The 23,208-nt window shown below is 38.6% G+C and overlaps 1 protein-coding gene across 1 annotated transcript in view; it reads right to left on the reverse strand.

The window, feature by feature from the left end:
• Positions 1–550: 550 nt before the first annotated feature.
• ITGA1 (integrin subunit alpha 1) overlaps positions 551–23,208 on the reverse strand; it is a 141,961-nt gene continuing 119,303 nt past the window's right edge. The window contains exons 22-29 of the mRNA XM_080933736.1: positions 22,014–22,103; positions 20,553–20,655; positions 16,887–17,000; positions 15,020–15,124; positions 14,771–14,875; positions 13,170–13,262; positions 12,149–12,265; positions 551–7,238 (exon numbers count right to left, since the gene is read on the reverse strand). Of these exons, the coding sequence (XP_080789862.1) occupies positions 7,194–7,238; positions 12,149–12,265; positions 13,170–13,262; positions 14,771–14,875; positions 15,020–15,124; positions 16,887–17,000; positions 20,553–20,655; positions 22,014–22,103 (772 nt within the window). The 3' untranslated portion in view covers positions 551–7,193. The remainder of the gene's footprint in view (positions 7,239–12,148; positions 12,266–13,169; positions 13,263–14,770; positions 14,876–15,019; positions 15,125–16,886; positions 17,001–20,552; positions 20,656–22,013; positions 22,104–23,208) is intronic.

The following is a 23,208-nucleotide window of genomic DNA, read 5'->3' on the forward strand; positions in this document are numbered from 1 at the left end:
TTCAGGGCCAGGCTCAGGGGAACTGATCTGCCATTACCTATAGGTAGATACTGAAAGTTGTGCATTGAACTGGAAGATGTCCACCCCAGAATTGCTTGTCTCTTTTTGGAGACAGATTTTTACATTCCAAGGTCATAGAAATGATATGTGTTTAGATTGTGTTGGAACCACTGTGACGAGTTCTATATCCTCAGTGGTCTAATCTTTTATACAACAAAAGATTTATTATTAAAACATCCCATTAGGAGAAATCATGCAGTCATATAGATTATGTGGCTTTTGTCTCAAGTATGCAAGACAATCACACTGCATCCTTTACAGGAAACATTACAGACACGCTTAATTTGCTTTTTGTTTTCTTCATCGAAGAGCACCAAAGTAAAGGCTGATATGGAGCTTAAAACAAAACAAAACAATAAAACTGCTGGTACTTTGGAAGAGGCCACATTCATTTTTTGGAGAAAATCTGTATGTACAAAACCAAAAACCAAAACAGTGATCACATTTTTTTTCTTTGAGTCATTTTTTTATTTAAGACATAAAACAGGATGCTCATTTACTTTGACGTAAATCATACAGCGGATGTACAAGATAAGATGGAATTATACAAAAATATCAAACCTTTGACCTCAGAACAAGTGGACAGGATATGGCATACACAGAGCATTAAAAAAAAAAAAAAAAAAAAAAAAACTTTTACACACACTCAGCTAGTTCTAATTATACATCTTAAATGGCTGTCACCTTGCAGCCAAACCTATGAATTTCTATGCTAAAGGTTGTGCTTCTTTGTTCTTGAATGACAACAAAGAATTTTACCTAATCATTTCCTACTAAGTCTGCGCACATACCCTTCCGTCATCCCTCTGATGAGTTTGAGGTAAGTTAGCAAAATGAGCAATGTGATACCCTCATTTAGGCAATGCAGAATTGTGTGCTGGAACTGGGAAGCAAGCTCCAGGGCAGTAGTTACTAAATGCAATATACTTCCTTTTAATAAAATGGATACATAGTGAACACTGTTTGCCTATTAACAATCATACAGCTTCACAGTAGTAGTGCACAGCAGGCCATCCCTACATGCCACTGTCCCCTAATCCTGGAGCCAGAACCTGCTGCTTCCTGAGTGGGGCGCAGCAGGCTTCTCAGATCGAAAGTCTAAGCACCAGGATCTCCTTTGCAGAACAGGTTCAGGACGCAGAGTCTCCAAGCTGTTGTTTCAGACAGTGGTTTTCCTATAAGTCTGCGGTGTGTTAAGCCCAGACACTTAGCCTGGATAATATATAAATAAGAGTATACTTTTGCTCTCCCAATGACAGGTACATTGGTGAGTGCTGTGGGTGGGACACATGTTGTCTCAGGAAGCTTTGGCCATTTTCATGGATTAGGTTATTAGGAATCAGATGGGTAGTTTCATGTCCTCATCCACACACCCCATTTCTTTTGTATTTAACAAAATTTAAGTTATCACATTACATTGAATCTACATGTGGTGGCTTCCCTCGATGTGGTTCCTCTAAGGAGAAAAAGAACAATATTTGCTTCTCCTCTCTCCTCTCACTCTATCTCTCTCTGCCCGTTAGAGTACAGGTGTGGGGCCAGATAGTATTGCTAGGGGTTTATTCATGCTAGGGGTTTTCATTCTAATGCCTTTGGAAGATTTCTTTTAAGATTTTTTTTTGTTCTCAGTTTATATGCATAGATCAAACAAATGAAAGATCAGCCATCCAGCCTCAAACTGTGGTATAGGATCTTTTAAACGCCACACCCCTTGCTTTAAGTATGCACCTTGAAAAGCAAATGCCAAAGGTGGTTACAGGGTCCTTGGCCCCTGCTTTATAGTCACGATTCCCACGCTGGGAGAAGTAAAGGGTTTCTGAGTCTTTGGTCACAAACTATAACAGGACACTAGCCTTATCCCTGCAAGGGGCATATGGTGGGACAACCCTGCGGAGGAAGCCTCAGATCAAAGCATCTCCTGGTGGAGAAAGGAGAAGACTGACAGGAATGTGGAGGAGGGCTGTAGACTCTAGCTTCTGTCATCTTCTACCACCCAAACCCTGCAGGCTGTGCCCCAGAAAAAGCAAGGAAGTCTTGTCTCCAGTCACCAACTTATTACATCGGCGGGGCTGGGGTAGCAGTATGCAAGCAGCAACGTAAACAAACAGAGCTGCTCTCAAAACCAAGTGAGCCTCTGCCTTGCATATCTTTGGCACAGTAACATTTCACTAAGAAATGCTCAAGTGTGGCTGAGTGGGGGACCTGAGCCCTGGCTGTGGGGACAGTGGAAGCTGTAAACCAGAGCTCAGGACCTGTCATGTTAGGTGAACTACTTCCATAGGTTAGGGGTCCTGGACTACTACCCATGCAGAGGTGTGAGGGCTCTAGGGCTGGGACTTGCCTGACTCCACAAGCTACTCTGTAGTTTCCTCAGGGTTTTCGGTTACATTTCTTACTCTGAGTGTCTACATTCAAGGTACAGTTTTAATAGGAGGATGAAAGATGCCCATTAGCAAAACAAGATGCAAAGCTGTAGTTCAATGCCCTTGCTTTCTCTCAAAAGATTTCAAAGAAAATTTATGTATTTTTTAGTAGTGTTGTACCTGAGTATTTCCATTTGAGAAATGGTGGCATGATCAGGCTCTTGGCCTTATGTGATGCTTGAGCTGAAACCCGGGGCCTTGTATGAGCTTCTTATGCACCCAGACCCTGGGATACGCCCAGCCTTGCATGTGGCCTTTTTCAATGGGCTCTGGCTTTCTATTCAGTACAGAGTTAACGGGCAGTGGTGGTTTCTGAATTCTGGGTAGACAGAGCTGTGGAAGCCACTGTCCAATTGGAAGTTGGAGCCCAGGGTACTCATTTTGAAGTTGTGTCTGCATTTAAAGTCTTTTATATGCAATTAATTTTTATGTCACAATTTTAAAGCAGCAAGGAACTTGAAGTAAATGGCCCTCCTTCGGTTTTTAGAGCTTGCCCTTCGGTGAGGATAGGGATTGTAGGATACTTAGGAATAGTAGCTGAACGACTAAATCTTTCCGGTTTCTCCATAGAACTATGGAAAACAGTGGTCCGAGTGGTTGTAAACCTCTTAAGGAAGGATGGCACATCTCAGAAGTACATCATACTGCGCAATGCCATGGCCAACCCTTTGGAGTGTCATTATGGGAAACTGGGTTGGAAAACCTGAATGCATGATCTGTTCAGTGAAGTTGGCATTCTCAGCAAAGGAGCATCACCAATGTAGTCTTCTGAAACCTTTATTTGAGAAAAGTGATACAGAGGAGGGTGCCTGGGAGATGTGGGAAATAAATGAGGAGTGCCTAAAATGATGTTTTGAACATGGTATTTGCCAGAAGCCACTCTATTGGGATGATAACATACTCCTGGTACAGAACAAGCTTTGGAAAAACACATTCCATGCCAACCAATGGCTGCCGTTCAGATGCTGACTGTGGGCAGATGATGAGCAGACCCAGTGCCTTCCCCACAGCCTCACTGCAGTGCAGCTCTGCTTTACAACATTTTGTTTTGTTTTGTTTTGTTTTTTTCCCTTTGGGTACAACTATTTCTGCTTTCCAAAACTGAGCCTAGACCTTGGGTCATTAAAGACAAAAAATAAATAATTGCCTATGAAAAATATATGCATACTATATATGTATATTTATAGATAAAAGTTATTCTGGCTGCCTAAGCATCACATGTATAAAAATCTCTTTCTACAAGCTTATTTTTCAAGTATATTTCTGACAAAGAGAATATTTCGGGTCTAAGTTGCCCATGATCCTAGTACCTGGGAGCCCAGCCTGTATCTCTGGTATTTGGGTTTATTTCCTTCTATTTCCCCAATTTTCTCCCACAGCTTATACATCATCATTTTACCATCATAAAAAAAGGGACCCGACTGTTGCTCAGAGTAATTCTGCCACTGTCCTGCCCGACCAGGGCACTTTCCAGCCGTACAAGTGTAGAAGGGCACTTGTGACCTGGCCTGTCATTCAAGGTCATTTGTTCGGCCCTGAATCCTAAAGGAGGCTGTGACGTAGATAAGCTGTTTTATCCTGGGGGCAATAAAGTTTGTTAAGTTAAAAAAGAAAAAGAAAAAAAAATGAAAAAACAGCCTAAATTTAACTAATTTCATCATTGATGTTTACATTGGAACACAGATCTTAGAAATATTTGTCAAAGAAGGCCTTCCAGAAACATGCTTTCAGGCCTTTGAGTTCAGTGGGGAAGCAGAACATTGGTTGGTTGGTTTTTGTGCCTCCTGAGTAGCTTTGGCTCTCAAGAAATGCTAGCCTCTGTATTTTCAACCTTTCAATCCCTTCCTCCTTCAAGTTCACATTACTTTATTCATATTAAAGAATAATCAGTTTTAGAAATTAAAGCTAAAAAAAGACTAATCCTCAGCATTCTAATTTCTGGGATTGACTTAGCCAGTATTCTCAGCGTAACTTGAAGTTTGATGATAGCGTGTGCTCAGGTGTGTTTGCAGACTCTGAACACTGATTTGCACCAGTTGTTCTAGCATGTAGAATGTGGTTTCTGTCAGGGGTATGCTATGCTATCTCAGACTAGTTAGTAAGATCTCACACACGTTTCCAGGAGTTCTGCAAGCCGAACAGGGTCATGTTAGTTGTTGGAAAGCAGCTATGAGGACAAAAATGAAGCCACAAAAGTTAGATATCGGGGCTTGTTTTCCTTTTGAAGAACAAGTTGTTGAGTAATTTCTTTGTGTTCCATTGTATGGTCCCTCAGAAAAGAGAATGCAAGCATAGTTCAGTGGAAGCAACATGCTTCAAAAAAGTTACAAAATACTTGGTGATTTAGGATAATCGATAAGTTCATAAATAATCAAAGTATCAGCCAATTTTCTGGTTGTCTTAAGGTGATATTATAGAGTTTAATACATTTCTTAATTATTTTTATGTTCTATAATATTCCCATAAAGTTAATCTGGGACATCTGTTATCATTTTTAAGATCAATGCCTCTGTATTTATATTTTTAGTTTACAAAATAACAACTAAACTTCAATATTAATGGAAGTGACTACTGTATGAAAGCAAAGGAAATAAATGTTCATCACTGGGGTAGCTTTGGTGTGCTCTTTCTCTCTCTTCATAAATTCTACCTTTCTGCCTTCAGTTGTTCTGTATGTAAATGGTATGTTTATGTGTGTGCATGGAATTAAATAATCATACACACAACACAATTTCAATAGTAGAGAAATTAGATATCTGGTTCCTCATTTACTAACAGGAATGATTTGTGCTAAAACCTGGCAGGCTAGTGGCTTCAATTTTTAATTTTTATTCTGCCAAACAGCTCTTCTTCTCCTTTCTTAAAAATTCAAAATATGCCCACTTTATAGCTCAGCGTGCAAAGTTCAGTGCCTTGTCGTCCCTTATATCAAAAATGAAGTATTAAGTGAATTTCATTCCTAAAGGCATGGGGCCAGGAGTAGGGCTGCTGGGCAGGTTTGTACTGGAGTTGGGCACCATGGTAACTGAGCAGGAAACATCTGAGTTCTGTTGGGAAAAGAAGAACGGACAGAATGTTTGACTTCCAAAGCTGCCAAGGGACAGTGAGAATGGGATCACATCTTTCTTCTAGCTTCCTTTCCATCTTTCCTCCAGCCAGGGATGACTGGAACATCACCCATCCCTCAGCCCTTTGGATCTGACAGGTAGGGCTGGAAAGTCAAGAGGCTGGCTGAGTCTCGGCCCTAAGATAGTTTCTCAGAAGTATTTGTCTTTAAATCAAACCCATAGCAGTTAATTTCTCTGCTGCCTGGCTGAGTTTTGAGGAGAGCCGAGTCCAGCTCTTTCTGGATACTGACAGGCCTCACAGTGGGCCATCAGGTGGAGAGGTGGCTCTGGGGCAGAGGGATCATCACACTTTACAGCAGTAGTTGACACATGATAACACTGTACATTCATTCATTGTCATTTATCTTGGCAATGGAGCAATCTGGAAGCTTATGTTAGAGCAAGGTCAAGGGCTTTAGGGATTGCTTCAGGAGCACATACAGATGAGTTGTATACCTCTGTTAGTATATGCTTTCAAGATATAAATTCTTTAAGTTACCTGGTTTTCTGTTTAAATACTGATATATTGTGTTCAAAAGCAGTGGGTTCTTGGTAAAATATAACGTTAGCCTGGGAGATTGCTTTTTCAATAATAACATAAAATGTGTTTAGAAAATTAAAGATATTTAAAAATAAACACTCATATTTTAGGATTTTACATTACCACCCCTATACCAAAGAGTTGAGAAGTCCCCTACTGATAGAAACATTCCAGAAGCCCTAGCATTAAATAACTACTCAGCAAAGGTGACATCAGCTTTATTGGGTCATCTATGTCTGCTCACATTTCATTAAGAAACCCTCTGCGCATCACACACATGGTGTAGCTTTTCATGACTTATTACTGCCATGCTACACAAACTGCTTCATATATATATAATAAAAGAGTTTTGTGTTGTAGAGCTCAATATAAATTAAGTAGTCTTACTTTTTGTAAAAGTTTAAATGAATAGATTCTGGGCACTCATTTTTAAGTAACAACCATCTAGACTCTCTATTCTGGAAAATATTCTTTCCAATTATGGAATCCACAACGTCACTGAGTGTCACCCGTGATGTATTTCTTCTTTTAGTCCATACTGCATATGATCTCTGCTAAGCAAAGTTTTCCTCATTTGAGTTAGGAGAGCTTTTTCACCCCAGTCCTTTGTTGGCATTTACAAATGCCGAGTGTCAATCTGAAGGTGTTACCAGGCAGAAATGCTTTATTTATATTGTGCTGAGAGTAACTGCTTCACCGAACACAAAACTCTTTTTTTGTGCATCCCTTAAGATACTCTGTGTGGCATGTAAACACATAAACATACTTATACATATAAACATTCTTTAAAACATTTTCTCATTCCACTTACTCAGCAAAAATGAGTAATTATTAAAAATATTTCCCATTGCTTTCTACACTGTATCTTTGGGTAGCCTTTTGAAGTCAAACTTGATCTGTCTCTTTCCAAGTCAGCAATCCCAGATGGATCATGGATTACATAGAGTTATGTGACCATGTCTTTGGCTATATTTCTGTATTTCTTCTCACATGATTGAGGCAAACCTGAGGGTAGATCGTTGAATAGTTGTTATTGGTTTGTTTTCCTTTCTGTGAAATATTTCATTTCTCCATTTTCTTCTTTAGTGGCCTTTTGAAGAATCCAATCTGTTGAGAAAATACAAATCATAACACAATTAATTATTTTAATTTAGGCAACGGGTGCTAATCACTTTGGATATAATTTAATTTAATCATGAATTAGAAAATCTGGGCCTACACTTAATTCAGAGAACTGATGTATGTGTTAGATGACCGGTTAATGATGTAACGTAGGTGACATCTGTCAATCTGCCCATGTCATCTTTGGCAGTTTCATCATTCTCTGTTAAGCATCTCTCCCAGAAAAATCCTGCATGTGGGGAACAAGCAGATTTCTGAGGCATGTTAAGGACAGGTAATTGCCATGGTTTCTACTTTGTCATCATCATTAAATTTCTGAAGAGGCAAAAAAATTTCCATCAAATGACCAATGGTCACAAAGTGAGATTCGTAGAGCTCACAGTAAGCTTGGAAGATGGCCATAGGTAGGTGTCAGAGAAATGTCTAAATTAACTGGACGACTCTAAGTTGGTCAGTTGCACATAAGCTTGCCAGAAGTTTTTCAAAAGACACCTTGCCATTTACTTATGAAAATAGAGACATTGACTGTAACAAGAAAAAAAAAATACATAATGGTTAATATAAGTCATATTTCATCATTATTTGTCATTGAGCCATCAGCAAAATTTCTCAGTCTTATATTTACTCCATAATATATAGGAAACAAAACAACTGACACTAGAAAAGCATTTGGAAGGGAACTACTCTTATCTCTAAATTCACTGAGTAAATTAAATTTCATTTACATCATTTCATCTTCTTAAATAAAAAAAAAAACAAACCTAGGAAACTGGCTTTTAAAAATTGTGTGCTCTAACTCTTTAAAATATTTGAGTGAGTTAATTATTTGCAAATGTAGCGTATCCATATCCTGTGGATATATGGCTAGGTACTGATGTGCATTCACACGTTTCTGTGGATGTTTGGGGCAGGACAGTGAAATCTGCTTACAGGCAGAAGCCAGAAATCAAACTTGGCCATAGCTCCTTTTGCTGTTTGAGATGCCATCTTTCATTGGCCTATTAGATTTGTCTGAACAGCCAGAAGACCCTGAGGGTGATTTGGGGTTGGGGTGGGGAGGTAGGTTGGATAGGGGACCATCTGTCTTTTCTTCCAGTGCTGGGACTATAAACACATAACAACCACACAAAGGTGTGTCTCTGTGTGTTGTCTGTGTGGGGGACAGTGCATGGGAGAGCTGGTGCCCTCAGAAGTATGGGGACTTGAAACTAAACCAGGGATGCAGAATGCAGATGCTAAGCTTTGAACACTTCACCTGCTGAACTGTGTGGTGTTCTGGGCAGGCACTCAGGTCTTCATGCTTGTAAGACGAGCACCTTACTCACAGAGCGATCTCCGCAGCCGGAGACTATACGCTTAGTGATTGGGCACTGGAGAGCTTAGAGGAGCAGATGATGAAAAATGCGCACTTCCATGTGAGGAAGTTAGGGCTCTAGTCTGCCGGGAGGTAAGGATGGTGCGAACAAGTGAAGGTGAAAGCCGCCATGACTTCGTGTTTTTCCGCACACCAGTCATTTCCTGGGTGGCAACCATGGAAGCTCCACATCTGCCCCGAGGTGGGAGTGGATGAGAGATGCTTCACCAGAGTGGGAGCGAAGTATTTAAGATCTGCCTTCTTCCGGTTCTTCCCAGCTGTCTGTTAACAGGCTGGCCTCAAAACTTGCCCCTTCTCAGCTTCCTTTGTTTTGAAATGTTTCTAAAAGTCTGTCTTCCTGATGAAAGCACCGTGATCTCAACTTTTCCACTCAAATTCTATGAATGACAATTTTATTAAGGGAAGCTGGGTACTTAGAGACTAGAAGGATATAATCAGCAGCCCCTGCGAACTAAACGGAGACAATCTTAGCCAATGCTTGACAAACAAAAAGTTAAGTTTGTGACCCCTAGGCCGTCTCTGGGGTTTTGCTTGTCTGTTTTGATTTCTGTGTTATAAATTCTCCTTTACAGAATTAACCTAGTTCAATACCCTGTGGCAAAAAGTAGGTGGTCAATTCACAATTCAGTATGAATATTGAATAAATAAATGAATACGGATTAGTTAAAGACACTGGTCCTCTTCATCCATATGCCTGGGTGTCTGAAACATGGGGGTAACAAGTGTCAGACACGCTGCTTTGTTTGACCCTATTGGTACATTTTGATGATAAAAGTGATAGAAATTAGTCACAACAAGAAATTAACAATAGTGGCTAATAAATAGGATGGTTATAACAATGCATTACAAGGGAAGTTAGGCAAGTGGATTTTTAAAATTTTCTCAGAGCATCTTGTTATGTATACTGCATTATATTTTGGTGTACAGTTGGCTGGATTCCAGAGCTATCCCAGAAAGAAACTGATTACGGGAACCTACCATATCTCCTTCTATAAATCATACTGGATGAGCGACAAAGCTGTAAGACTCATCAGCGGTGGGACCTCAACATCAGTGTGCGTCATGTGAGAAAAGGCATGTCATGGCTGCTTATAATTTTTCTTCCAACAGTGGCTTCTTCCGACGGTGGCATTCTGTCTTATGTTAGTACAACCAGGGACTTTTATTCTAAACCAAGTATTTTACAGGTTTCAAAGAAGTCATGACCCTCCACCCTGGACTGCAGCAAGGGGTGGGAGGGGGATCTATTTTTTAAAAATACAGAGGCTTTAAAGACAATGTTAGTTGTAGCTAGTTGTTTGCTAGTTGATAATCTCGGGGGATTCGCTAAGCCACCTTATCTTTGTTTTAACATTTATAGTTGTAAAATGCAGCTATGAATTGTTACAAAAGTTGTAAGGACCACAGAATGGAATCAGTTAATATCTGTTCAAAATTGTGTTTGAAACATTACAACCTGTTTTTCCCTGGACAATGCTTATAACTTGTCTGTTTTAGAGACTGAGGTGTAGAGAGAGTATTTTGTGTCTGTATGGTTGTGGCACCTGTCAATTAATAAAACAAGCCCGTGGCTTATAGGAAAGGGTAGACTAGAAGGTGGGACATCCGGGAGGCAGAGAGAATTCTGGGATACAACGCTAGGTGGGAGATTTGCCCAGAAAGATGTGAGGAGACAGATGATAGTACCTGAGCACAGGTAACCAGCCACATGGCAAAGCCTAAGTTATGATCTAGTCAGATATAATAAATATTATTTTGAGTCTGAATCTTATTTCTGGGACCATGGGTCTGGCATGAAGAACCAGACCTAACTTCTACACTGAGGATCGTAATAGCGAGGGATGCTTGAACGCAGGGTGCTTTAACAGAGTTCCTGGGACACAGCACCTACTAAGAGCTAGCTCCTTCTGTCTATCTTAGAGTCAGAGTTGTGATTGTGCAGCCTTTCAGGAAGGCATTTGGACTAACTAAACGTACTCCTCAAGACAGCCCAACGTTTGTTAACTGAACTTTCGTGGGTGGCACAGATGATCTTAGAAGCTGTAAATATGTATCAACAAAACACTTTCTGGAAATGTTTTTATTTTTATATCTGGGCCTTTTCAAACTAAGAAATTAAAAACAGGTAGATGAAAATTCCCTTTTGTTTGTTTGCTTTGAACAGGGGTATGAAGTCAGCAGAACCCATCCTAATATCAGTCCTGGCTGTCTTTGACTCTTTCCTAACACCATATGAGCTCCATCAGAGCTCCCACTAACTAGAAGGCTGCACCAGGAGGCTTTATCAGGCACCGGGTGAAACAGAGAATCTTCCAAGCTGGGAAAACCACAGGCCATGTGCCAAGCACAGCATATAAACCAGGCCTTGGATACCACAGTGTGGCAAAGCCAGGTACTGCAGAGAGCACTGGTACCCAGGACCGTGAGAGGAAGAAAGGATGCTGAATGTCAACTGTGTCTTGGGACTTTGCTGGGGACAGATCATAGGTTCTATTTATGGAATTAATGGCCACTTAGGCATATTCTCCTTGGAGAAAATCCCCCAAAGAGGAAGTTTGTCATTACAAAAAAGTCAGAAAGGATGATCATAGTTGTAGTTCAGGAAGAAAAAAAACTTGCTATATAAAAATAATTCTACTGTTCTTACATTAGCAAAATGAGTATGTAGTCACATTTTTTTTATTTTTGCATGCTTTAGTTAACAAAGCAGTAGGTAAAATATATGAATATGTTAATGCAAGAAAGAATTCTAATTCCATATCTAATTGGAAAAAAAAAATGAGTTCAACTTTTCTCTGTTATTTTGTTTTCTGGTAAATTCATCACAAAAGCCATCATCATAACTTGTTTGAAAATAATATGTTCTTACGTTTCTCATCTTAACCCATCTCAGTTAATATCTAAATTAACTGAGAGAAAACATTACTACTTGGTGTTCCCAAAGGATTTGGTATAGGGGGTCTCTGAACTTTATGTTCTTCATTACATCAGTTAACTGCTACATTACTTCTTCCCTGTACAACCAAACAATTATTGAAGAAAATATGTTTTTTTTCTGTTTATACACCAAAGAAACATTTTATCTTTAAGACACACAGAGTGGCTAAACCAAGGCTCATCTCCACTATAAATCTATCCATTGTATGTCTTTCATTGGTGTAGGACTTCAATCTACTTTTTGCCATAAAACAAGGTTTTGGGTTTCCTTCCATTAAAAAGTAATAAATATCCTTATTAACAATTTAGGTAAATGTTAAATGGCCCTCAATAATTCTCACCTGTAAAAAGGACTCCCAGGGTTTTTGGAAATACATACCCCCATTGAGGCATGTTTTTTTTTTCCCCCCTTTGTAAAAATGAAGTATGTAGTACTCAATGCATGAAAAGTCATTTAAAAAATCTCTCTTCTCACATGAAAGCTTGAACTTTATTATATACTAAAGCATTGATAAGTCATAACTTATTTTTCCCATTGGCTCCCGGCGACTAGAGTAAAGATCAGCAGTAAACCATGGCTTACCTTCCACAGCGCTAATATAAGCAGCATTAACAGCAGGAGGCCCGCAAAGGCGCTCAGGAGGATAACCCACAGCGGAACTCTGCCCGGGAGCCCGTCTTTGGATACTTGAATAGCCAGCTGAAAATTATTAAACATGGTTGTTAACACTGATAAACAGCTATCAGAACTCCCGGAACACCGAGTTCGGGCAGGCTTTATTTTTCTACCAAACAATGTAATTAATCTCATTACTGTATACAGAGAAAACATTTGGTTTACATTTGAGAATGCCTTTCATTTACTCAAAATGTCCAATAATATCGAATTTATTATGACGCAGAAGTAGAGCACTTTGAAACAGAGTTTTACAGCTCACGTGGTATGGCTCACCCAGATGGGATTTCTAAGTGTTCCCAGGGTGTGCTGAGAAAATCATGCTTTTGTCTAAAATAAGCCCTTTGGCTTCATTTTCTAAAGAGTCAAGGATAAAATACTTGTACTTTGACCGAGGACTCGGCTTGAATGACCTCATCTTTGTTTTGGATTTCCCAATGACTAAGTGAAAAAGTTTTTAAAAAAAGTAGTGTGTGTGTGTGTGTGTGTGTGCGCGCGCGTGTGTGTGTGTGTGTACACATATACATATAGTTCTAAATATATACAAATATTTAAACACACACACACACACACACACACACACACACACACACACAAAGAAAGCCGCACACAGGGTACACAGGCTTTTTCTGTAAAAAGATTTTATAATAGCTCCCAAGGAGGAAATGATGAAGTAAAACATGGCCCGTGAGTTGTAAACGTCACGGCTTTCCTCGCTTCTAAGGAATAAGACCAAGCCTGAAAATCCCAAGTTTAACTGCTGCTTATGCCTCTGTAATAATCATAAAACACCGTGGACCAGTCTGCAGGGAAATGCGTATTATGTCCGCGTGTACAGTCGCACTTGGCTGTGTTTCCGGGCACCAGAACGCTCGGACGCGTTTGCAGTTAAACAAGGAATGCTTTTGAGACGCACAGCCGCACTTACCTCTCGTTTCCGGTTGCTACTACTTAAAGTCAGCGATGAGTTTTCACTCTGAAGTTCTCCTCTTATAGTAAGATTTAAGCTGGAAAAATGTGCCTGGAAGGCAGGTAGGATTTATCATTAATGTACTGTCCTAACCAAAATGGTGGTCATGTCTGCAGTCACCCAAGTAAGATCAACCCAGCTAAAAATTTCAGTATGAATTTGGGAGAGACTCCCAAAGTCTCACCTCTAGCTAAGGAACATTTGACCACTGCTGGGGAGGGAAAGTCACTTTTTGATTCTCTTCTTTTTTAAAATATATTTTAAAATAAAAATATAGTTACATCACTCCCCCTGTTTCCTCTTTCTAGCCCATAAGTGCCCATTACCTTTCAAATTCATTACCTTGTATTCTTTATTATTGTTACAGATGAGCAAATATAGGTCTATTGTTACAGATGAGTCTGGTAGGTCTATTTAGTGTGGCTAGGCATGACTGGTGGGCTCCCCATGTCTCAGGGGATGACCTCACATCATACATATGGGTACTACTCATTGAATTTGGTAGGTTAATAAATAAAAAGAAAAAGAAAACTTATAAAAGGAAGACATGATGTGAGGGTAGCTCTAGTGGGGGCTGGAAGGGGAATGGGTGTAGATAGGACGAAGACACATTGTGTACATGTGTGAAATGTTTGAGAAAGAAAATGGAAACAGATCGCTCTGTGAGACAATACAGTGGTGACAGAGGTGCCCCCACCAAACTGTCCCTTACATCCTTTTTATAGAACGAGAACAAAAACCTCAAAATAATTTCTGCTCAGATTTTTCTCTAGAAAAGGAACATTGGACTTTTCTCTCATATATCTAAGTGTGGGATAGCTACATTCCAATAGTGAGGACTAGACATAGGCACTTACTAAGGATTGTGCATAAAACAGTATTAAACCTTAATGACTTAGATTATCATCTTAATAGGAACAAACCTAAAATTCTCGGTTCCTTAGGATCAACTAAATATTTCTTTAAAGAAATGAACAAAATTGACAAAGTACAGCAAACTCTGTTTTAAAATGGCTGGCATTCGGATGGATGTGGCTTTGTAAGGGATAAAGGAAACACTTGTATAGATTGTCCAAAAATAAGTCACCACAATATATTCAAGCTCTCCACTGTGTTAATCACACTAAGGAATGTCATACTCTCATCCTTTGATCCCTAGCCAGGCCCCAATCTATTGATAAGCACAAACCTCAGTAATGGAGAAGTATTTTTTTATTTTATTTCAATTTTTTTATTCAACATTTTATTTATTTGCATTTCAAATGTTATCCCCTTTTCTGGTTTCTCCTCTGCAAAACCTCATCCCATCCTCCCTCCTACCTGCTTCTATGAGGGTGTCAGACACCAATGGGAGGAGAAGTATTTCTTAACGATAAGAGAGCCCAAGCACTCTGCCCTTGACGGGGAACTTGGAGAAAACATTATTATTGACAGGTTGGACAGACGAGACCCATACAGCTGGTGAAGGAGAGACTCCCAGCCTCCTGTTCTTTCCACAGCAATACTGTGGTTTGTCCAGTTACTGAATAGCAAACTAACACCTGCTGATTTTCACTTACTCTTATGAAAGTTGGTTTCCACAGGATGAGTGAGACATTCACCTGACTCACGTCAGAAGGAAGGAGATTACACGTGATGGTGGCAATTTTACATGTACTGCAGTCCTGTTGGGTGGTCAGAGATACATGTTACACTTGCAGCCTGACCACGAGCTCTGTATTAAAATGCTTCAGATATTTGTTTCTAAAAGCTGACATCAGATGTGCTGCACTTGGAAAACAGAAAGAAATAAACAGAACTTAGTTTACCTGGATTGTGCCTCTTTTGAGAACCTCAGACTTTGATATTGTCATTTTCTTCCCAGAGTTGATACCAAAAGGATCCTCAAGGCTCTGGGGTCTGCAGTTCACATTCTAAGAAAGGAAAATGTTTCCTCATTAGACACTGCCAAAGTCAAGAAAACAAGGGGAGTTGGTGCAATAATATAAAGAATCTGTGAAGGACAGCCATTGACTATATATACCATATATGTAATGCACATACATATCGAAGGTCTATTTGTGAGTGTGCAGCACAGGAGAGGCTGTAGGCCATCTATGAAGTATTTTTAGCTCAGATAATAATCACTGTCTTCATGACCCTTGCAATTGCAACAGAGCTCACAATTATCAATTTTATAGTTTTTCAAAGAAAATATGATAAATTTTCACAATATATTAAATTATAGATATTAAATTATATATAAGTTATGTATAAATATTTAAATTTGTAGATATAAATATATGTAAACAATAATAGAATATATATATATATATATATATATATATATATATATATATATATATACACATCCTATTGAGGAAAAAGAAAGCATTAGCATACATTGCTGAATATGATGCTTGTTCTCTTGGTCTAGAGGGAAATTCTAGAGGTTTCTTTTTTCCTTGCCTTTAGCAAAATAATTAAATGACTACACAGCAAATACTCCTGTTGCTATGTTTTTATTCTTAATTCTGAGAATGCTTTAGCTCTTAAAAACTGGGTGAAAGAAGGTATGATGTTAAACATTGAATTCATGCATTCACTAACTTAACACTGAATGGCCTTCTGAGGTTTAGATGCTAAAGAAAGAATAATAGCAACAACCATAAATACATAATAATAGCAATAAGCAGAACATAGTCTATTCAGTGTTACAAGTACAATGGAGACACAATGCTGGGACAAATAGGGGTTAGGTCAATAGCAACATGTTCTTTTGTGTATAACCATATATTTTTAGAAAAAAAACCATGAGGCTTCTATATTTAAATCACTCCCTCAAATAAATTAAAAGTGCAACAAACATTTCAAGTATCCATCAAAAATTAATTAATTACCTAAAATCTACTGGACTGCACCATGATTCCAAAAGGGCATGCCCGAGTTTAAGCATCCTGAGTCTGCAACTACAACCTTATTTGTAAACTGAGTTTTTGTGGATTATATAGAAGTTCTCCAGGTAAGAACATCTTGCATTTCAGGAAATGCAAGTAGGGGTGTGCAAAAATATCGGCACAGAAATGAACACAGGATCACAGGAGGGATGGAGTCAAGGAATACACAGAGTTACCAGCAAACACTAGATGCTGAGAGGGCAAGCATGGCCGCAGAGGGAATCTCCAGTATCAGCAACTGCTGTCCTTCAGCATTGTTACATAATAAACAAACATGTTTAACTCCTCCTCGATTTCTGTAGTTTGTTATTAGAGCCCTAGATATTGAACTTATATATTTCAAGTAATTGGTGGGAGTAGATATTCACTTTTAATTGCTTCTCCATGTATCTTTTGAAAACAAATCCATACTTATCACAAGTATCATACATAACGGTAAAAAGTGCTCACTGCTACCCCAATGACCTGAGTTCTGTCCCAGGGCCTCTAGTGACAGAGGCTGCCAAACTTGGTGTCCCAAGTCACCAAACTGCAAGGGACCACATGATAGGAGAACTGACTACTTACTACAAGTTGTTCTCTGACCTCTTCCGTGCACCATGCATGGCACGTGTATGCCAACTTCCCACCCCGCATACAAATAAATAAGTAAATGTAAATGTCATTTTTCAAAGGGGCTTTGAAAAGGAATTTTGAAAAGGAACAGTAATGACAAAATTGAAAACCACCCATTACTTACATCAGAAGATGACCATCCAGTTGGGTACAGGACAGGATAACCATCTGATGTCAAATTGGGGAAGGAAATTGACAGCTGAAGTTCTGGCATCGGGAAATGCCCCCTTTTTCTAATCTATAGGAAAAGTACACATGAAATCATTTTTGGCTCTTTCAAAAGCATCCTTTTTATTTTACATAGGACTTGGGTTCTTTTCTTCTTTGTTTTTGTGCATGTGGTATATATGTATTTGTGCGTGTATGTTTACACACATACATAAATACACATGCATGTTTGCCTGGGTGTTTATATGGAAATCTAACAAAATTTTACAAGCCACTACTCCAACTGACCCCAAATGATGCAGATAATAAACAAATAGCAGATACTACCATGTAATATCTTAATGGTGCTCTCAGGATTGATGTTAGACATTTATTTTATAGGTACTTTCTGCCTATTTGCTGTTGCTAGCAAATTATTATCATAACACATTCATAGCGCATACATTTCTCTGAGTCAGGGGCATGAAAAATAAATAACATTATAGCTATATGTTAGTTAAGTTGTTTGTATGGGAAACCCAGGGCATGTAAGGTTGGTTATTACATTGTTCTCTTAGAGGGAGGTTAAACAAGCAGGCTGAGGACACAGAAGGAGAATGCACTTCAAAATGTACTATCAACTCCAGATGAGCAGTGCGGTGAAAATATTAGTGGGCAATCAGTATCAAAACTTAACACTACAATGATTATTCTCTTGTCATGGCTTGTATTTTTGTGTATGTGCGTGTTGCATGTACATACATGTGTAAATCTGCTTGTCCCTGTACATGCATGTGCAAGTCAGGGGAAGTCAGATGTCCTCATCCATCACTCTCTGCCTTATTTCTTCTAGACATCATCTTTCACTGGTCCAGAATTTCATTATTTAGGCTAGGCTGGCTAGCCAGCATGTTCTCAGTATCCATGTCTCTGCTTCCCAATGCTAGGGTAACAGGCCCACACAGCTGTGTCTAGATTTGCCATGTCTGGATTCCTTCCTTCCTTCTCACCTTCCTTTTTTCTTTCCTTTCTCCCTCCAAACCTTTCCTCCCTCCCTCTCCCCTCCTTCCTTTTCTTCTTTCATTCATTCTTTCTTTCCGTTAGTGCTTGAATTCAGAAATCAGGGCCGTGTGCTTGCACAATGAGAGCTCTTGTCCACCATGGACTCTCCTAAGCCAGAGTTTCTGGAGGTAGAGATCATTTACTTGATCCACACAAGAAAAATGTAGCACATGTTGGTTGCTTTAATCTATTAATTGCAATGCACCAAAGCCCTAAATCATCTTTAGCCTCAGCTACATGGGACCTGCCATCTCTGTTTGGGTAAGATAGATATCCACAGTTTTGCTTTCATAATTGTATCATGAGCTAGTGATACTATCTCATTGATTATTGATAACCCAGTCTGATGAGCAGATTGACTTTCACCTTAGTTTCCATGCGCTTTTTAATCCACTAACTCATAATCACCAATTGATGTGCTTGAAATGGGACCACCAGATGCAGTGCAGCCTCTGGCTACCAAACAAGTATGCTTTCCAGGTGTTACACATTAATGGCTCCTCTGAAATATTTATTTAGCTGTATGGGAAATCTTTAATCTTCACCAACAGATTCCAGGATTGCGTAGCTAATAAAGCCTCCTATATGGAGAGCTGCTTAGATCTGCAATGATCATCCATGGTTGCTGAAGGTTAAGTCATTCTTCAACCTTCGAACTATGGAGATTCCTGAATATGCCTGGCCTCTTACAAATGCACGTGGTCTGCAACCATGGTAGTGTAATGCACCCAGGGCTTGCCTGGCACAGTTGTTCGGTTACGTGCTCTCTTCTCCTGACATTAGTCAGGATCATACATTTTGATTCATCATTTTTTTTCTTATTAAGAAGAGGTCTTTCTAAAAACATCGGACATTGTTGAAAATAAGCAGGAAACTAAAGTCTGCTAAAATCCACCCACTTTAGTAGCAGTTTAGCCCGTAAATTGTCTTTATTATTTACACATATTGTGTTATAACATTTATATGTTATTTACACAAAAACAAAATCCCAAATGTTCATTAAATCTATTACGATATTTCCCAAAGACATACTGGTTAGCTGAGAATATGGCCTCTCACTGCTAGATAACAAGCACAGAGTTTGTCTCTCAGCACTTGTCCCCTGTGTGGAACTTGCTGTGCTAATCATCTGGTTTGCAGTGGTGCCTTAGCTTTTAACTCTAGGACTTAGCTCTGTTTTATTCATAAGCAGAAATGGGAAAACAAGAGGAAACCAAATAAGCTTGGAAAACTGATAAATAGCAAATGTAGCTAAAATGGTATAATGTATTCTTTTACCACTGAATGTTTAACAGTGTCTTCACCAAATGAATAAGTTTGTTTAAGTAAGTACATAGTGTTAAGAGTTAAAAATGTAAGCACTTTATAAGAGCGCTGCTAATTTTTTAATCATCAGTAATTTCTTAGGGAAAATTACCGGTAGTAAGTCACTAGGTCTCACCTAAGTATGTTGTTTTATTTTTATGCAATTAATCTATTTTAGAGTTAATTTCAACAGTGGGTCTTCTTCACCAATCATCGATGCCGGGTCTCCAGTTACTTCAATACAGCAAAACTAGCAGAGATACGCTGTGTTGTTATTTGTTTCAATGTTATTTGTAATAGGGAGTGCCTATCTAAAAGCTGGAGCCCGACAACTTAAATGTCTGAAGAACTACAACATTCAAATGTTCTTTTTCCTTTTCATTCCTTTGGTTTGTTCCAGCACAGAAGCCAAAAAGTCTAAACTACAAAAGCATATTCCAGAATTGAGCAGGTAGATTGTGTTCATCCAATTTCCAGGATGTAGCTCGGTTATCACAGTAATTTTAGCAGAGAACACAAATTCTTCTCAAGAGTGTACATTTGTTCCCGTTTTGTAAGAGAACTTCATCCTTCATTGCTGACAACTTCCCCAAAGGTTAAGGCTGCCTTCATTATAATGGTGTTGCATCACTTGATGGCACATGCATAAAGCATTCCCTTTGAATTGGGTGCTCTTTTCTTCTTGAATAATACTGAGTCTATAAGGGTTACCCAGACTGAAGCTCTGTGATAGCCTACTGTAGATCTTAGCTAATGTCTGCAATAAAGAACTTAAAATGAAAAAAAAATTAATGTAGTAGAAAATATCACTTAAGTTTGTGGTGCTAACATTGGTAATTTACTGCATAATTCATTTGAGAGCAATAGACAAGAAAAGAGACAGTGATTTACTGAATATAGTCCCCAAAGAATTTTGAAATAATTTATTTCTGAAATTGTCATGATTCTGTGAAACATGATTTTACTGTGTATATTTGTAATATTTATTTGACACCAGAGTGATTTTTTTCTAGGAAATTTTTCTAAGTTAATAAGCTTTATTTTAAAGAAATCAAAGACTTGGGCTTTTAAAATTGACTCAAGGTATAAATTACCAATTTGCAGTTAATCTTAGCCTAAAGGCCAGGAACTGAGTTTCAACGTGACAAAATGTTCTAACACAGTTGAACTACAAAGAAAAATATGCAAAGATGTGGAGGGTGAACGTTGAGACCCATTCTTGTTTTCTTAATGCCAATAACATTTTTAGAATACTCACTTAGACGTGGTTTCTTACCGTATAGAAGACATTAATTTCATTCCCAACATCCTCAGTTGAATTAATAAGCTCAGGGATAGTCTCATTGGCAGCAACTGAAATGTGATGTTCACTTGCAGAACTTAGAAGAAGAATTGGAAAAATAAAAATAAAGCATGGAAAGTTTAAGTTTTATTTGACTTCAGACTTTTCTTTCCCTGTACCATAAAATTCCATTAAAAATGTTTGCTGAGTTCAAAACTGAGAGTGGTTCTTTGACCCCTCAGACCTCAGTTAACTATCTGAGGATGGTAAGAATCATTTAATTCACTTCTCAGTGTTGCTTTACTTGATGCCAATTAATTATATGTAACTTTCAGGATAGAACTTCATTGCTAACAAGTGAACAGTTTCTATGAATCTGTTAGCATCTAAATTTAGAGAAAATCAGACTAAAATTTGATGTATTTAGTAGTGGTAAATTGAAATGAAACTAGTTTTTTTTTTAAAAAATTATTTACATTTCTACAATTTAAAAACACTGTTACAGCTAGTGGAAAAACTCAACCTTCCCACCAAGTTCACAGTCCTTGGATGACCCTGCTAGAACTTAAGACTGTCTCTCAAAGCAGCACTTTAGCCAAGAGAAGAAAAAGAAAAGATATTTACAAACGTGTGCCAAAAATTGATTTGAATTAAGTGGAAAATTGTTGAGAAAAAAAAAATCTTTGTGCTGGGAGAAGCAGATGTAGAAAATCAGACAACAGACAACAGACTTCAAAGGCAAAGAAATATGAGTCTAAGTGCCTAGCCTATAGCCCTTGCTTTCTGATCTCCGGTCACCAAAGAGAAAGTGCCATAGGAAACAAAACAGGACAAGAGCCTATTGGACTAGGCTGACCTTGACGTTGGCTCTCATATTTTTATACACCCAGCACAAATTTGTATAGAAAAGCTCACAATTCTGCTTCAGTAAGAGAATTCATAAGCAAGAGACTCTGGAGTGGAAGTTTACAAAACTGACGTATTTGGATGGAAAATAAGGCCTGGACAGGATGAATGGTTTCTGGATAGCAGCTGACCAATGAGAAAAGCTTTAGCGGCACGAGACAGGATGGACCAGTGGATCCCATTCTTACAGGTTGAGGAAGAACGGCGACCAGAAGTATGCTGCTGAGCGGTCAGAAAACATCACATTTTGTCAAGGAATTTGACTTGCTACTGAATTGCTCAGCCCTGTCATTAGCACATTGTTCTTCAATATTTAGTGCACACCGGTACTCAAATGCTCTAGCTAGGGTGCGTGTGGATTATACCGGGGATATTTAATATGGATACTTGGTGCCACACCGGAATTTACCCTTAAAGGGTCAGAAGCCACGCGGGAGTGTCTGCCTCTTACAGCATCTGACAGGTGATGCTGTCTCAGCCAGGGACCACACTAGCAGAACCATTTGCTGAGCAGAAAGCACACGGTGAATAAAGGCGGCTTCAGCCTACCTGTAAAACTGCAGTCCGACTTCATATTTTACCGGGATGGAAATATTTACTTCATTATCATGAAGAGATTGCAGCGGCTCTTCACTGTCACTGAAAAACAGCACAGTCACACTAACTGTCAGATCTGTTTATTCGCACACCGTCTCTATGCACTTGAAAGAGATTATACCGGCAACTAGTAAAATACATCAGAGAGTTCTTGGTTTGTTTTTACCGAGAGGTGAAGGAAGACTGGTGAGGGGCATTGCTAACGTTCCCACGCTGTTGAATTAGAATTGAAAACCACACTCGTTTCTCTAAATTTTCTGAAATAATAAGAAACTGCCGGCTTAGTCATTAAAATGCTGAGTGCTGGAATCTTGTGGCAAACAGATTTGGACACAAAGCTCCTGTACGAAGCTCCTGTACAGAGACTCAGCATGGCCCATACAGTTAGCTGTGCATTTAACACCGTCTTATATTGCCTTTAATAGTCTTTCCCAACTGAATATTCAGTTTGTTTACGTTTTTATGTATTCCCTGGTTTGGGTGTAGCTGTCATAATATTTGAAATTTTTCTTATATCTATACACACATATACAATAAACACATATATACCCCATATATTTATGAACAAAGAATGGAGGAAAGATATAATTTAGATGACCAGATAATAGGGAATGCAGTTGTTCTTGAACTTTAAGTTGAGTTATCTAATCTCTCTCTGGCTTGGTTTTTCCATCTACAAAATGGATATTTCATCATTAAATTTTCTACAGTAGATATCAAATAAACAGAATTGGTTCAATTAATTTATCCATTAATTCACTGTATTACTTTTTCATTCACTTTTCATCTCTAGTAGTGGTGATCATATGCAAGAAGCAGGCTGGGTACCACAGGCAATGTCACTTGAACTCCCAGTGTATTTCTCTGGTGGAAAACTATACCGAGCAGGATGATAAATCCCCCTCAAGTTCTGTATTAATCTTTCGCTACTTAAAAAAAAAAAAAAATATGTGCAGTATAGTCTTTATTTAACCAGGATGGGTTAAACTTGGCTAATAAATAAACAAATAAATGAATACTTTTGTTCAAGGCAACACCTACTTCTCTTTTTAAAATTCATTTTCCTTTTTTGTTGAAAATAGATGCACAGTATGAAAGTAGCATGCATTTAAAAAATATTTTTTTCTCATATAATGTCATGATTGTA

Source organism: Micromys minutus (assembly GCF_963924665.1).
Source record: "Micromys minutus genome assembly, chromosome: 20".
In the NCBI taxonomy this organism is placed as follows: Eukaryota; Metazoa; Chordata; class Mammalia; order Rodentia; family Muridae; genus Micromys; species Micromys minutus.